This window comes from Cibotium barometz, chromosome 43, assembly GCF_041138505.1.
Source record: "Cibotium barometz isolate CiBa-2024 chromosome 43, ASM4113850v1, whole genome shotgun sequence".
NCBI lineage: Eukaryota > Viridiplantae > Streptophyta > Polypodiopsida > Cyatheales > Cibotiaceae > Cibotium > Cibotium barometz.
This window is the reverse complement of record NC_141088.1, coordinates 35,828,041-35,845,808: the sequence shown is the minus strand read 5'-3', so window position 1 is coordinate 35,845,808 and position 17,768 is coordinate 35,828,041. Positions and strand designations below refer to the sequence as shown.

The window sequence follows — 17,768 nt, the reverse complement described above, 5'->3', positions numbered from 1 at the left end:
CTCTCTAAACAGGCAGTGAAAACGGCCTCGTATCTCATAATATACTGGACAGTGACATATGTAATGTAACTCTGTTTCTGGCTCCATCTAGCACAATTGACAAATCCTGGCGAGGCTGGAACTCCTCTGAATCTGCCAGTCTCAATCTCTAGCTGGTGTGAGGATGTGCGCATCTGACCAATAGCACACCGTACCCCATGAGAAAGATGAGTATTCATGTAGCTGGGTCTAATCACAAACCCATCCTCCGTGAGCTCGAGAAGATAATCTCTATAGAAAGCCATCTTCGTATAAAGCTCGTGTGTTGGTTGTGTCCATGTCCTCCTAGTGTCCAGCTGAGTCAAGTCCTGCCTGATAAGTCTGGAAATCTCTGCCCATGTGAGAGAGAGGGAGGGTGCATTCAGGGAGTACTGAAATGGAGGTAGCCTGTCCATACTAAAGCCATGCAGTTGGAACCAAGCTGTCATCTGTGCATACCAACATGATCCGTCTCCCTGTGATGCCAACTGTCGTGAAGACTCCAGGGCTAAGCGAGCATATTTGTCTCTAGGGAGAGCCCAAGTGCTATGTATAAAGGAGACTGATCGAGTGAGTGCCTCTACTACCAATGGGGGGGTAGCCATCTCTGCACGGATAATATCATGTGGTACGGAGGCCTTGGCCCTAATCATCCGGGAAATCATAGAAACCAAGGGCCTCTCCATACATCTCCATCCATCAGTGCTACCAGCTCGGCTGTGGTGATCCACTGAGGGTCCCCATATCTCCACTCCATACAGCATGGCTAAAGTGACCAAAGTGTCAAAGAGCCAAAGCTTTGTTCGAGGTTCCTGAAATTGAACCTGCGAACACATCCTCTCTAGTCTCCCCAATGCTGCATAAGCTCTGGTCAATCAGGTCTCTGCTGCTCTCCTCAAGGAAAATAGTGGGCCACTAAAAACCACACCAAGGTAAGTATATGCATCTATATACTCCATTGTCTCCTGACCATATGTAAAGGTGGGTACTGACCTCCTAACCCACTGTGCTGTGGTGTTAAACACCATCACCTTGGTTTTACCAAGGTTAACAGACAATCCACTGTCCTATGCAAACGTGTGCAATGCATCCAAATGACGCTGCATCCCCTCTGGAGAATCTAAGATCAACACAATATCACCAGCATACAATAATAGTGGAATCCATGCTAGCTGTGCTCCTTTGTCACCCTCCCGCTCTACATAGTCCGAAACCTCATCCACATACATCCCAAATAAGGTGGGAGAAAGGGGGCAGCCCTGTTTCACCCCAATAGTGGAGTGAACCATCTCAGATATACCTTGAGTAGTACGTACCTGCCCCACAACTGTCATGTATAAAGCCATGATTCCCCAAATCAGCTCTATGGGCACTCCCATCTCCTGTAGTCTCTGCGCATCAGTCTGGCTCTCGGTACTGTGTCAAAAGCTTTGCGGAAATCCACAAAGCAACAATAAATCCTCCCGCCATATGATTTGCCGCCCTCAATAATAGCTCTGAGTGTCAAGATATGGTCAAGAGTGGAGAAACCTCTCTTGAACCCTGCCTGCCCTGATGCACGTATGCCCTCTCTCTCTGCCCATCTACTCAACTCTTGCTCAAGAATAGATGCATATAATCTAGCCAATGTGTGACCAATCATGATGGTGGCACATAAGCGTCTGTATATCTTATCCGTGTACACGGTGTCAGTCTCCCTCGTAAAGGTATAACGAGTGTGTGTGGAGACCTGTCCCAATGGAGCTCTGCTGAATTGAAATGTGGGAGTGAAGGACAAGATAGCATGATCCACTGCTACTCCAACTAGCCTAGTGCCTACCATGAAATCCTGAAAAGAGGGAATGAGACCGGGTTGAGCCATAACATAGTCCACTGTACTAGCACCATGCCGATGTGGAAAGCTAGTGAAGCCGCCCGCTGTTGGGAATCTCTGTAGGCCATTCAGGATGGCCAATCCATGTGTAGTCCCCATGTCTATCAAATACCGCCCATACTCAGTGTGTTCCTCATCCTGTGAGAGTCTAGATAGGCCCATATCCCTAATATCAAGCTCCCTCAACATCTCCTTTGAGGTATCATAAAATATTGTTTGGTTATGGGTGGTCCTGGCATTGAAGTCCCCCAGGAGAATGATGTCACCATCCCTAGAGAACTCCCAAATGTCATCATTCAAAATAGAAAAGGGAGACTGTCCGCTAGGTGATGCATACACTGGTGTACTAGGATCAAAATAGCATATAGCAATGTAGAGATATCTACCCGTCTTTGCCCTCAGTCTAACCCACATGTACCTAGCGTGCTCATCTCGGCGGACTATATGTATCAGTGGCTGTAGCTCCTCTCTAAACAATACTGCCACTCCTCCTGAGCCCCGTCCTCTATGCTTTGAACGAGTCTCCTGTCTACAAGCTGTCTCCCATCGGTATCCACTAACATGTGGCATGCACTGTCCAGGAGCCTGATGCGTCTCACAGTAGAAGATGATGTCCCTCCCAGTGAAACTATCCTCAAAAGCCCCTACATCAAGACGTAGAGATCCATTACAATTCCAAGTAGCAACTTTGAGTGTAGTCCCATAGGTCTCGCACCGTCATGAAGAGCACCTCTCCATAATCACCACTCTACCATCTCTATAGAAGGCCACTTTCCCTTTCTCTCGGGCTGCCCTTATCTCGGGCATAACTTCTTTCATGAGGGCAAGTTGCGAGAGTGTGAGGTCATCTCCAAGAAATATTCCCGTCTTCTTGAGTGTAGGACGTCTCTTCAAGAAGTCCTTCGCTTCCATGGAGGGGAAACGAATGATAAGTGCTCTCTCCTTAGAAGATTTGCCACTACCTTCTCTCTTCTTTCCCACTCTCCATGCCTTTGTGTGTGTGGCTTCAATGCCCATCATAGAGAAGAGCTCCTTGGTTTCCCCTTCCGCATCATCACGGTCTTTTAGACGGGACACTCGTACATGTAAGGCCCGGGTCTTCCTCCTTTGCTCCTCGTCAAGGGTCATGTTGAGATGGTGGGAGTGGGGATGGGTGGCGATTCTTTACCTTTCCCTTTCTTGGCGACCTCAATACATTTCTCCGCCTCGTCCATCTTCTTTTGTGTCTCTGTGATCACCTCCACCCATGAAGATGTCTTCTCTTTATGTTGCTCCTCCTCCTCTCGAATGATCCTCGTTTGTTCCTTGATGGTATTCAGCTCTTCAATAAAGGAGGGCTGAAATTTTCCATCCTGAAGCTTGCCTTGTGAAGTGGCTTCCAACTCCTTTTGGAGGGCTGAGATTTCAGCCACTTGACTTTTAGCATGCAACTTGGCCTTCACTAGTTCCTCCTTTAAGGCTGAAATCTCAGCCTCTTGCCTCGATGTTCTCTCTTCGAGCTCTTGGATTTTGTCAAATCCCTTCTCGAGTTTGGAGAGGCGGTTTATGATTGTGGTAACGGAAGAGTCGACCATCTTCTTGTTTTCTTTGATAATTGTGCTGAGCTTGTCCTCCACCTTCACGAGCTCCTCTTTAACTCCGGTCTTGGCCATGACTTTTTGCAGTACTTCCCACAGCCGTAGAGAGAGAGAGAGAAAGAAAGCTGTATTAACGGCTACTAGAGGCCGAACTCGACCTATGAGACAAATCAATGTACAACTGTCAATGTCTTCTCTGGACCCAATGGACCTATGAGACCAAAGTGATACAATAATGTCCATGGCATGTTTCATCATGGAATGGAAGAAACAAAAACATAGCTATCTCACTGGGGTGATACAAAACTGTCCATGGAAACTCATCATGGAATACCAGTAACATAGAAACATGAGAGAGAGATTGCACAACTTGAATGGTACTCATAATGTAAGAATGAAGGACCCAAGTACATGCTTTTATGGGCACGGAGCCTTACCTTTTGACCCTAAATAAGAGGGTGTTCACACCTAGTGTGTTCACACCACTAAGGACACTTGACTAAGGCGACTCCAGACTAACTCCGAAATACCCAACATATACCTTCTTGGGGCACTAATGCTTTGATACCAATGTCACATACGTGGAAGCTTTGTGTGTCTTCTTTCACCCCTAAGTATGTTGAATAGGAACCTTTGATGCAAGACACCGACAAAGCTAAGGAGAAGAGAGAGAGAGAGAGCTGTATTTTCAATATATTATATGGTACAAAAGATGTCAAAAAGATTGTACAAAATCTGTGGCCTCTGGTCTTCCAAATGGTAACCTAAGACCACCCAAAAGACTGACGCTTGACCTGCCCCAAAGGGGGTGAGATGATCTACAAATGAAGCTATGCCTTGTCTTTTATAGGCTCTTGGAAGCCCTTCCAGCTGGCCGACTGCTGGTCGGCCAGCTTCATGGACAGATAAATACATATATGCTGCCGACCTGAAGTGAAACACCTCTTATGCCTATCCGACTCGATCCTGGTCCAAAATGAAGCCTTCTGGTGCCTGTCAGAGACTTGGTACTGCCCTAGACTACTGTTTATGTGCCGCCAACTTCAGCGATTAGCCTCCATGTCCATATGTGCACATGACAAGGTAGTACCGACTAGTTCTACATTACTATGCAAAGCCCGGTTTGGACACTAGGGTGAGGCCACATGTGGCTGGATGATTAAGAGACCGCTTAGGTAGGCTTAGCATCATGCCAAGTAGGGTGCATGTAAGTGCCAGATGATACACCAATATCAGACCGCACTAAGGGTACACCTTGTCCTTGGGTTGTGGGTTCGAACGAGTGCCCAAATGACCTTGGATGGGTCTGGATGCTGCATCGGCAGCTTTCACCTTATCTAAATTACCAGTTTTAAGATCTACCTTGTTTTGTGTGCCCTTCATTCACAGGGCATGCAATCCTTTGTCTTAGTGGTCTTCCAAATGGGCCTCTAAAGCTCCCTCGTAGGAGCAAATGGGTGGAAGGTAGTTGTGTATCATCGATTTGCAATTAGTAATATGAAATTATTCTCCATCTCTTCTTGATGATTTCTTGTTCTATGAAGGTTTTGCTATTTGTGTTAACACACAAGTTGCGTTTTCTTACACACATACATTTACATATATATGTGTATGTATATATGCATTTATGTATGTTGGCTAGGGTTTTCTGCAGACTAAGGTGGGTGAAGCCTCTTCATGTCAGCTATGTGTGTAGAGATAGAAAAGAGAGGGTGGTAGAGAGAGAGCAATGATAAAGACAGTATTGCACGACTCAAATGATGTTTATTGATGTGATATCAAACTCAAGCACAATGCTTTTATAGCCCTAGGATTACACCAACCCAAAGACTTATCTTTAATGCACACTTATTCACTGATAAAAGGTGGTTCACACACACATAGAAACTATCACTCATAGGGAGTGTTCACACGTACATAGACTCTGAATCCCAACACACACCCCTTCGGAGTCAAGGTGGTGTTTTAAGGATTGACCTTTATATCCATGTCCTTCCTGGGGATCCATCCACATGCATGCAAAAGGAATGTGCCATGGCATGATCGATGTGAGAAATCCTTCTTTACAAAATCGCCAAAATAAGCACATGTTCACACAAGCCAGGGAAGCTCAACTGGCACTCTGTTGTCCAAGACAATCGTGCATATCTTCGACCAACCATACGAGCGCATAATACCTGCCATGTTGGTTTCAAAACAACTCATAGACTAGATTCAGCCAATCCATGATACTGATAAATAATTCATAGTTTTGTAATCGCATATGCGACATATTCTAGCGTCCCATACTACTAGAATATTCCCCATATGAGATCCTTGTGTAGGCGACAGTTCTAGCATCCCATACTGCTAGGAGCCTCCAATACACAAGACCAAAACCATAAACTATTTATCAAAACCATAGGAAAACCTTTTCTAGAATCAGAATGTTTTCAATGAAAACGCCTTTCAGAAAAAGAAATTTTCTTGAAACACATCTCAAAATAGATATGAGAAACACTCTCCACTTGCATCAGCAAGGGAGTTTAACATGTATAAAATCTGAAATATTAGCAAAAGAAAAGCATTAAACATAAATACTTATCTTGATAAAAAGCGTGTCGCCAATATATTTATGTACAATCAAAATTTCTGGGACAACATCCCATAAATATCGAGGAGAAAACCAAAATTCACAACACCCAAAATAGTGTCTAAGTCTCCTCCGAAACTTCGTTCCTTTCATGGCAGGAACACTCGCTCCCAAAACAATCGGGCTTGGAACAACCCGCCGGTCCATTTTCCACCAGAGGAACTTGCATCTTCTGTTCGTTGTGCTCCTTCCGAGACATCTTCAGAGCCATTGCCTCCCTAAAAGAATGCCTGTCTCCACCTCGAACAATAGGTAGTTCCAGAATAGGAGCCATCTTTCTCTTTTTGGAAGAATACCTGGAAGCTTCCTCAGAAACCAAAGACTGATGAGGTTCAACCAACCCCAAATGCTTTACCTGATACTCGTCCCATGTATCAAGGACAATATCCCCTTCCTAAAGAAGATAGGGAAAAGCCAACTTCCTGGGATTCATTTCCAGCATTGATGCTAGGTCTAGGAAAACATCTGTAGCACTGGTCTCCATAACCCTTTTGCTTTCCATACCTGTCCTCACATGAGGATCTTCCTGGTACATCTTCAAATTTGCATCCTTTTCCTGAAGTTCTTGACGAAGCTGCCTCGTCAAAGAGTTATGATGGGCAAGCTGTGCATCCATGATCCGGATGTATTGTTCCACCATGTGCTCGAGAGTTCTAATCCTCTCCTTGTGTTCCTCGCAACTCTGGGTCTTGTCCATAGCCGTATGATCGTCTGCCTAGATAGAATAGGCAAGAGGCTACGCTCTGATACCAATGAAACCGGATGGGAACCCGGATCAATGGACAAACACTTCAGATGCCAAACAAAGATGTGAAAGCGTAGTGGAAATAACCATAAACAATGCTAAAAGGAACACAACATTGAGCCGGAACGGCGGGCCCCCCGTAGGAACTTCTTTATTCACATAGAAGCTTTTACAAGATACCAAGGTGCGGGTGTGAATAACACCAGATCTTTCCACAAAGTATCAACAGAAATCTTGTTCAAATAATCTATCCAATGCCAAGATGCAAACACCTCTAGAAGCTATCCAAAACTATCACAAAACAGTCCCCAAATCAGCTCATAAAGCATCCATAAATCAGCCCGGTTCGGAGCCAAGAGTTGTCCCGAATTCCGTGCCAAAACAATTCCAAAACTGAGCCTCGAAAAACTGTCCTGGATTCCTCCAAAAGAGTCCCAAATCTCGGCTCCAAGATCGACCAGATGTAAAAGAGATAAGAGATCTTCTGACACATGAACTATTGCTATATCCTGTACAACCAGCATAGGCAGGAGATGGGACTACTTCACGGCTGATGTACCTACTACACAGCTTGAGCAAGGAAAAGAGGGGAAGAGGCTTCAGTACACCTGTACCGCCTGCACACACAAGAGGGGGCAGAACTGTACGGCCAGCACAAAAGAAAGAAGAGGTTGCCCAATTGCTTGTATCAGTACGGCCGCCGGAGGGGAAACAAAGAAATATGCCACCTGTGTGCTCCCTGAATCCGCTGCCGAGTGAGAGAGAGAGAGAGAGAGAGAGTATATATCACCTGTGTGCTCCCTGAATCCGCTGCCGAGTGAGAGAGAGAGAGAGAGAGTATATATCAGCCCGATTGCTGATCCCCAAGAGGCGCATCCCTTCTCCCCCTTTTCATAGAGTCGATCCCCTCTAGTTTTATTATGTGCTTGCTTTTCCCTTAGCTAAAAGTGGCCTTCCCTCATAAAAATATCCAAATTTGTGCGTTATATAGACAATCACTGTTGGGGTAAAGGCACTATGCCCACCCTTATAGTGTGTACAAGCCCATAAGTTATAGTACATAGTACACTTAGTACTTTTAATGTACTAAGTGCACTATGTGTACTAGTGCAATATACATGTGTGATAGGGGAGTCACACACTCATTGCTATGAGTTGACTTATCCCCACAACTCTCTCTCTCTCTCTCTCCCCCTTCTCTCTGTGTATGTCTCCCACATGAACTCTAACCCTAATTAACTCTCCCATTCAACTGGTATCAGAGCCTTAAGCTTAACTCAGCAGTGGAGCAGTCGTACTGTTATGCTGAATTCTGATCTGAGCTGAATTCTGGTCGTGCTGAATTCTGATCTGAGGGTCGCCTTGCCTTTTTTGGTCGCCTTTCTCTGCCCAGCCAACAGGCGTGGGCTGCTCAGCTGCTGCCCAGCAGCTGGGCGTAGGCAGCCCAGCCAACGTGGGCTGCCCAGCCAGCCCCAACCAGTAGCGTGGGCTGCCTAGCAGCCACGAGGACTGCCCAGCCACTCAGGCGCAGCCAATCAAGCACAGCAACGAGCACCTGCAATCAGCAACTCCCGGCGCCCGTCAACAGCAAATTCAACCAGAACAGCAGCAGCCACGCTGCCCAACCAGGCAGCGCAGAGGGCTGCTTAGCCATTCGTACCTGCTGGCGCATCTTTGCCTGGCGGTAAAGTAAAGGATCAGGTTGCAGGAGAAAGGGTTGTCAGTAGGACTGGCTGAAATCCCTCTTTCGCCCTGTCTCTCACTGTGGGGTTGGCGATGGGCAAATGCTTCATTTTGTTGAAAAGCATGCCAAACTAGAAGGATTCAGGTCTTCTTTCCTCTTACAGCATCAGATTTCTGCAGCAGCACCTCATCAGAGCAAATTCGACGTCTCCCCTTTTCCTGCAAATCAGAAAATTACCTAAGGTACTTGTTTCAATTTTTTGGAATTTGCATGTCCAATTTGCAATTGAGCAGGTACAATCATCAATTGAGCAGGTCAGGTGCCGAATTGCTCAATTTTTGAGCAAAATTGACAAAATTGGGTAACATTGGTCACAATCAGGATCAATTTGCAGGAAATTGGATGTCAAAATTTGGGGCTTTTGATGTAATTGTGCAATTAAGCATTCATACATGCTGTATGATGTGAGAAATCGCACATTCGGGCAAAATTGCAGCAAATTGCGGTGCAAATCAAGGGGCTTTTGTGCCGATTGGATTGATTTGCATGCAGGCAATCACATTTGATGCTTTGGGCAATGTGTTGATTCCTGTCAAGCACTGAATGTGCCTGTAAATCAAGGGGCTTTCATGTATTGGATGTATATGTGGCCAGAGGGAAGCACCGTGAAGACTCTGGATGCCTTTATGTGCGTCAATGTACCATTTATGATCAGCAATTGATCTTAAATCAAGGGGCTTTTCAAGATCGTATGCTTGTTGAGCTTGGCAAAGCAGCAGGCAAGACTTTTATGCCTTGAATCCTCAAAAATCAGCTTGCAGTCAAGGGGCTTTTGCCCAATTTCCGTTCGGAACTGTTGTATGCAGTGTTCGGGACTGTAAAAGTCTGATTTTCACTCATTTGGACAGCCAGGAGAGCATTTATTGCTACTGTACCTGCTGGTACAGATTTGGTACAGCTTTGTACAAGTTTTGGCATGGCTGCACATTGATTTGAGTGGGCAAAAGGTTCATTTATAGCTGCTGTACTTGCCAGTACAGGTTTGGTACATCATTGGTGAGCACTTAGTACTACTGTACAGTACTTTGGAAGGGCAACAAAGCACATTTAAGGTGCTGTCCTAAATCTGCAAGCAACCAGATTTTGGTGATTTCATCACATAAAGTGGGAGAAAAGTTGCATTTGTGCTTCCGCAGTGGGAGATAAAGCTTGGGAGAATAACTGTGAGCACTTTGTGTGCTTTTGGTGCAGTGTTTGCACATTTTGCAGGGAGTCAGGCATTGACAGGTTGCATATTGCTATGGCAACCACAGGTGAGAGCTCTTCATTGCTTCACATCAAGAAGCTTGAAGGCTCACATAATTATGATATTTGGCAAACCCAGTGCTATAATGTGTTGCTCCAGAAGAAGCAGCACAAGCCCATCAAAGAAAGGGGTGTAAAGCCCGCTTCTCTTACTGCTGAAGAGTGGGAAGATATGGATGAGCTGGCAAGATCCACCATCATGTTGTCTGTGTCAGACACTTTACTTTTCAGCATTCGTGAAGAGAAGACAGCTTGGGGAATGTGGCAAAGATTGCAGGACTTGTATGCCGAGCAAAGTGCCTCAAGCAAAGTGTATTGGTTGAAGAAACTCATAGGTCTTCAGATGAAGGAAGGGGCGTCTATGGCAGCCCATCTAAATGAGTTTAATGGTATTGTCAGCCAAGTTATAAATCAAAAGTTGGCAATGGACGATGAGTGCAAAGCCACTTTTCTCTTATGCACTTTGCCAGAGAGTTGGGACACATTCAGGACAGCCACTAGCAATTCGAATGCTATGCTGTCATATGCAGATGTTGAGGGTGCTCTTCTTCAAGAAGAGATGAACATGAAAAACAACTCTGTTGGAAAGTCCAATGCAATGAATGCACGTGGGAGATCCCAGCAAAGGGGTAAAAGCCAAGAACGGGGAAGGAGCAAGTCCCGCTCCAAAAAGGACTTAGAATGCCATTATTGTGGCAAGAAGGGACACATCAAAAAGCAATGCTACAAATGGAAAAATGATCAAAAGGAAAAGGGAAAAGGCAAAGACAAAGACAAAGACAAAGATGAAGCCAAAGATGTAAAGCCAAAGGGCAAAAGTGGAGTCAAGATTGAAGAAATCAATGTGTCACATGGAGGTGACAGTGAGGATGAGGTCCTATTCACGTCTTCACTTGATGCCCATTCACTTCATCAAAAGAAAGATGCTCAGTTAGAGCTTGTGCATACAGATGTATGTGAGATGCCTCAGCTTTCTTTGGGAGGGGCAAAATATTTTGTGTCATTTATTGATGATGCCACGCGCAAGGTGTGGGTTTATCCTCTTCGTTTGAAGAGTGATACATTCTCAGTGTTTGAGAAGTTTGTTGCTCTTGTTGAGAATCAAACTGGCAAAACACTGAAGGCTTTGCGTTCCGACAATGGTGGAGAGTATATGTCCAAACAGTTTCAGGACTTTTGTGATGCTAAAGGCATCAAGAGGGAGCTCTCTACTCCTTATGATCCTCCACAAAACGGGACAGCAGAGAGGATGAACAGGACCATTCAGGAGAAGGTCCGTTCTATGTTGTCACATGCTGCATTACCTCATGGTTTTTGGGCTGAAGCTGTTATGACAGCCGTTCATCTTATAAACAGGTCACCTAACACGAGGCTTGGTGGGAAAGTGCCAGAAGAAGTATGGACAGGGAAGCCTCCGTCATACAAGCACTTGAGAGTGTTTGGTTGCGTTGCGTACGTGCACATACGCAGGGAAATGCGCACCAAACTTGATCCTAAGTCTCACAAATGCATATTCCTAGGATATGGTGACAGAGGTGAAATGGGGTATAGACTTTGGGATCCCGTGAATAGAAAGATTATACGCAGCAATGATGTCATTTTTGATGAAACATGCATGTATAAGGAGCCTGCAAGGCAACAGGAGCCTAGCAGAGTCATCTTTGATGATGATGGACATCATGGACAACAACCAAGGGCTGTAAATCAGCCATTACAGCAGCAAAACCAGCCCTTAAATGGTGCTGAAAATGGTCCAAATGGACAGCCAGACATGGCAGAAGATATCCCTATGGATATACCACAGTTAGAGGAGATACCGGGCATGATTTTTCAGCCTTATGGCATGGAACAGGAGCCACCAATAGGTGATATGCAGGCTGGACAGCAACCTGCAAATGATGGTCATTGGGTACGGAGGTCCACAAGACCCTCCAAGGCCCCTGATAGGTTTGTTCCAGGGGTTGACTACTTGATGCTTACTGATTGTGGGGAGCCCTCATGTTATAAGGAGGCTTTACAGAGGGCAGACAAGGCTCTTTGGGAGCGTGCCATGAAGTCAGAGATGGATTCTCTGCACAAAAATGGAACATGGAAGTTGGTGCATTTGCCTACAGGCAAGAAGGTTTTGCCATGCAAGTGGGTTTACAGGCTCAAAGTTGCACCAGATGCAAAGCCAAGATACAAAGCCAGGTTAGTGGCTAAGGGCTTCAAGCAGGAATATGGTGTGGACTTTGATGAGATCTTCTCTCCAGTGGTCAAAATGACCACACTTCGAGCTGTGTTAGCTTTGGTTGCACATGATGATCTGGACTTGATTCAGATGGATGTGAAGACTGCTTTTCTTCACGGTGATCTCCATGAGGAGATATATATGCAACAACCAGAGGGTTATGCAGTGAGTGGAAAGGAGAAGCTTGTATGCAAGCTGAAAAAGAGTCTTTATGGGCTCAAACAGGCACCAAGAGAATGGTATCATAAATTTGATACATTCATGAAATCCCAGAAATTCAGGAGAAGTGACATAGATCACTGCTTATACACCAAGAAAGCTTTGGATGGCAGTCTATTGATCCTCATCTTGTATGTTGATGATATGTTGATTGCCGGGAAATCTCGTAAAGAGATGGATGCCTTGAAGAAGAGGCTGCATCAAACCTTTGATATGAAGGATTTGGGTGATGCAAATCACATCTTGGGTATGCGGATACTTCGGGACAGAAATCAGCATGTGTTGTATTTGTCTCAGAAGGAATACATTGGCAAAGTTTTGCAGAGGTTCAATATGGACGGGGGGAAGAAGACCCATACTCCTTTGCCTCCATATGTGAAACTCAGTGCCATGGACAGCCCACAGTCAGATAGTGGCAGGGCTGATATGGCCAAGATTCCGTATGCTTGAGCTTGTGGCAGTCTCATGTATGCCATGGTTGCTACTAGGCCGGACATTGCATTTGCAATGGGAGTGGTTTCTAGATACATGGCCAACCCTGGCAAGAAGCATTGGGAAGCAGTGAAAGGTGTCATGAGATACCTGAAAGGCACACAGGATATGTGCATTTGCTTTGGCAAACAGGATGCATTAGTGCATGGTTACACGGATTCGGATTATGCCGACCGGAAGTCTACTACCGGTTATGTGTTTACATTCACAGGAGGTGCTGTGTCATGGATATCCACGATGCAGAAGTGCACTGCCTTATCTACTACAGAGGCCGAGTATATTGCAGCCACAGAGGCTTGCAAGGAGGCATTATGGCTATCTTGGTTAGTGGTTGATTTGGGTTATAGAGGGGATATTCCATTGTTGCATTGTGACAGTCAGAGTGCCATCCAATTGGCAAAGAACCCTGTCTTTCATGCAAAGATGAAGCATGTGGATGTGAAGTACCACTTCATCAGAGAGGTGATAGAGAACAAGCAAATTCAGCTTGTTAAGATTCATACGGATGACAACCCGGCTGATCTGTTGACAAAGAGTTTGCCTCCGGAGCGGTTTGCTCATTGCAGACACTTGATGGGCATTGGATCAGGCCAGTTTCAGCCTTGATATGGCCTTGTATATTATCATGTACATGCTGATTTTTTCTTTTCCTTCATTTAAGGGCACTTTGCCTTTAAGTGGGAGGTTGTTGGGGTAAAGGCACTATGCCCACCCTTATAGTGTGTACAAGCCCATAAGTTATAGTACATAGTACACTTAGTACTTTTAATGTACTAAGTGCATTATGTGTACTAGTGCAATATACATGTGTGATAGGGGAGTCACACACTCATTGCTATGAGTTGACTTATCCCCACAACTCTCTCTCTCTCTCTCCCTTCTCTCTGTGTATGTCTCCCACATGAACTCTAACCCTAATTAACTCTCCCATTCAAATCACTCTATAAATGACCCAACTTGCCATCTTTAGAGTCCAAATTATAAAAAATACCTCATAAAAGGTAGGCGCCTAGCTTTTATTGATTTTTTGAGCCATGCCCAAATACTAATATGTCCACCCCTTTGTTAATAGTGTATGAGAACACTAACTCATCACTTTAATGATGAAAATCCCATGCCATCTTTGTCCAGATGCCATCTTCCAGGCCAAAACCTTGCCAGGTAATGCTCCCGCTTTCTTTTGTGGAAAGATCTCTGTTCACACCTTGGTTCCACCTAGTGTATAAAACATTGGTCGAGACGGGTGAGGGACCAAATGGTGACATCCTGCATAGGAAGCATACAAATCTTGGTTTGCCATGTGGGAAAGTTCATTCGAGAGAACTTCTCAAATGCACCTATGTAGATCCATGATGTTGTGAATGCTAAACAAAGAGAGCCCCAAAGAAATTTGAAGGATGTAGCCCTTAAAATGTCAATGTAGGGTAGAGATTTTGGGAGAAACCCAATTTTTGACATGTTGTAGGCTTAAAGTAGGCATTTTTTGCCCTGATTTTGGAAACCCCCAAATTGGATATGTGCAAAAGCTTCAATTTTGATGCAAAAGGTAAAAAATCAAGAAAGCCCTTATCTTCTGTTGATGTATGACTGCTGATTTTGAAGAATTTTACCTTTTGATTTGTAGGTGTCGGGCTGCTTCGATGAAGTGGAGCCAATGATGCGCAGCTCGATGGTATAGCAGGGCGGCTCTTGTCCAGTGGCTGGTCGCAGAACTATGCATAGTGAAGAGCTTTAGTTGATGACGTCAAGATAGCAGGCACACATGCGGCGCACACCACATGTTGACGTGGGTGCTGACATGCGGCTATAGTGGCTCTGGTGCTGGTTGGGTGGAGCAAAACGGGCAGGGCCGACTGGGCGGCAGTAGTAGAATTGGAGACGGTGGTAGGTGGGCTGTAGTTGCAAGCACAGGATGAGGGTGCCCTTAGAAGGCGGGGCCGGGCACGGTGGTACCGGAGGCTGATACGCGCAAAGATGCGCACAACGATGATGTGGCGAGCTGGTTGATATGGCAGCACTTCTCACAAGCGGCAGTTAGTCGGTAGCAGGTGTGCAAAACGGCACTATCAGCAATACATGATGAAGGCGTCGTCACTAGGTGAGGGCGACGCAAGCTGGTTCAGTCGATTGCTAGCAAGTACACAAGGTGCACGGAGGCATGGATGGAGCAAAAGTTTAGGCGGCAATCAAAGGCGTCAACAGCACAAGCTTAGGAGAAGCAACAAGCAGTAGGCTCTAATACCACATGTTGGTTAGGGTTTGCTGCAGACTAAGGTGGGTGAAGCTTTTTCATGTCGACTGTGTGTGTAGAGAGAAAAAAGAGAGGGTGGTAGAGAGAGAGCAATGATAGAGACAATATTGCACGACATGAATGATGTTTATTGATGTGATATCAAACTCCACCAAGTACAGTGCTTTTATAGCCCTAGGGTTACACCAACCCCAAAGACTTATCTATATTGCACACTTATCCACTTATAAGAGGTGGTTTACACACACATACAAACTAACACTCATAGGGAGTGATCACACGTACATAGACTCCGAATCCCAACAATGTATACACATACATAATATGTGTACACACTTACATGGGAGATACAACCAAGGAGTAGTGATTTGGGACCCAATAACTTGATGCAGTTGTGGGTTTATTGTCTTGTGGATGACTACCATGAGGTTATAAATTGCACATTCTTATAAGGTGAATTTGGGCATGTTCTTGGATTCATCTAGGTATATCTTTATGTTGTATTAGCGGACATGCGAATTTCACATTGTGAAGTTTTCATCCAAGTTGCAGTGAGTTGATATTGTGTTAATTCTTTCTATCGTTAGTGGTACATATGCCCTATCAACTACCTTTTTGTTGTAATAATTCTTTCTATTTGTTATGATCCTTAGTGTTAGGCTTCATTATGGCTGAGTCTGCCCTGTATCTCCAGAGCTCTGACAGAAACTCAGTACAGAGACCTTTGTATGAATGTATGCTCTTATGTGTGTATGTGTGTGCGTGGGGTGTGTGTGTGTGGGAGCATATATTGATACCAAGCTCTACACCCACTATTGGGCACTGATGACGTTAGTGGGGATGTCGTAGTATCCGGTCCATATTATGCATGATGGAGTTGATGGTTTATTGTCTTGTGGATGACTACCATGAGGTTATAAATTGCACATTCTTATAAGATGAATTTGGGCATGTTCTTGGATTCATCTAGGTATATATATACACCCAATAACTTGAACTTTCTCTTGCATGCTATGACTTTGTTCATGCACACATTGGAGTTAGGAGAAGTGGGGAGACTCTCTTGGAGTCAATTATGGGAGTGCGTCATTCACAAATGCCGACCTTTACTTTCCAAAACATACAAATACATACAATACATATGTACGAGAGACCCCCTCACTGGAGTACCAGGAAGCTTACATATGATGATGGATGATTTATTACTGCTCTTTTCTAGAAATGAGTGATTTCCCTTGTGACTTGTCTACAAGGTAGCATTGTCACGTAGTTCGTAACTTTTAGAATGATGATTGATCATTTTAAAAGAGGGTACCAGGAAGCTTACATATGATGATGGATGATTTATTATTGCTCTTTTCTAGAAATGAGTAATTTCCCTCTGGACTTGTCTGCAAGGTAGCATTGTCACGTAGTTCATAACTTTTAAAATGATGATTGATCATTTTGGCAGGAGATGAGGCCAGTCTTTATTGTGATTTCCCTTGTGACTGGTACCCTCTACCAAGAGAGTACCGGGGAGCTTACATATGATGATGGATGATATAATATTGCTCTTTTCTAGAAATGAGTGATTTCCCTTGTGACTTGTCTGCAAGGTAGCATTGTCACGTAGTTCGTAACTTTTAAAATGATGATTGATCATTTTGGCAGGTGACGAAGCCAGTCTTTTTACCATGGCTGGGTGTATCCAAAATGGAGAAGTGCATCTTTTTACCTCTGATCACAGATATAGTTCTTGAACAAGGTAACAGATGAAGGATAGTTTCCTGTGAAACAAGTTTTTTTTCTCAGGGCGAATTCCGATGCCTTGATTCATGCACAGGTTGCTTGCAGTCCCTCTTTGGTTTGCATTCGATAAGGATCGAGACTCTTGGCCAAGGGAGACCATTAGCGGCTTACAATATTCATATATGTGGTGTGACTCATCCAAAACAATTCAGAAAGGTTGGTCATAAATCTGTGGGCTATTTGTTTTTGTTTGCTGGATACTCACTTGTGCTTGAAACTCAACCTTTGAGTTATCCTCAATATGCAGGCGGTGCTTAGCGCTGCTACAACAGCTAGGCATGATGGATCTTTGTCAACTTATAGCCCTAATCGAGAAGGCACAACGATTTTGGGCTTACCTAGACTCCAGTCTGAGGGTGGAATCCATCCACAATCATTCACGTTACCACGATCCCTGACAGAGACACCTAGGCAGGCAAGCTTTGAATTGCACTCTGTTGTGTGGTTGACTATACCTCTCTTGCTTCAATGCTCTTTTGCTGTCATATTTATGAGTAGAGAATTGGAGATTTTTTGGCATTGGTTTCCATGAGATCTTTGTGCATGTTGGACTTAGCAGCCGGCATTGGTTTCCACAAGGTCTTTGCACATCTCGGCCTTGGTGGCCTGTATTTTCTGATGGAGTTTGGAGTATTCTTCATCTTGAGTTTGGCATATTCTCCATCTTGAGTGCCTGTGGTATTCGTGGCATTCACTTGGTTGAGCTCCTGCAGAAGAGAGTCAAGGGAATCCACTGTTTTCTTCGTTAAGTCCTCCCTTACTGTGTCGAGCTCCCTATGGAGCCGAGCAAGGTCCTTTTCTTGTTGTAACAGGATTCATCACAAAGCCAGGAAACTATCCCGGATATATGTCCACATTGAGGGGGACTTCTCTGATTTATCAAATTGGGGGACTTGGGGGAAATTGAAGATACTTGGCGGAAATCATGGAGACTTGGCAGAAATTACCGGG

At 44.8% G+C, this 17,768-nt stretch overlaps 1 protein-coding gene across 1 annotated transcript in view; it reads left to right on the top strand.

The window, feature by feature from the left end:
* The window catches only part of LOC147613872 (uncharacterized), a 65,030-nt gene that overhangs the window by 34,326 nt on the left and 12,936 nt on the right, over window positions 1-17,768 (top strand). The window contains exons 3-5 of the mRNA XM_086781853.1: window positions 16,680-16,773; window positions 16,852-16,973; window positions 17,065-17,232. Coding sequence (XP_086637979.1) covers window positions 16,680-16,773; window positions 16,852-16,973; window positions 17,065-17,232 — 384 coding nt within the window. The remainder of the gene's footprint in view (window positions 1-16,679; window positions 16,774-16,851; window positions 16,974-17,064; window positions 17,233-17,768) is intronic.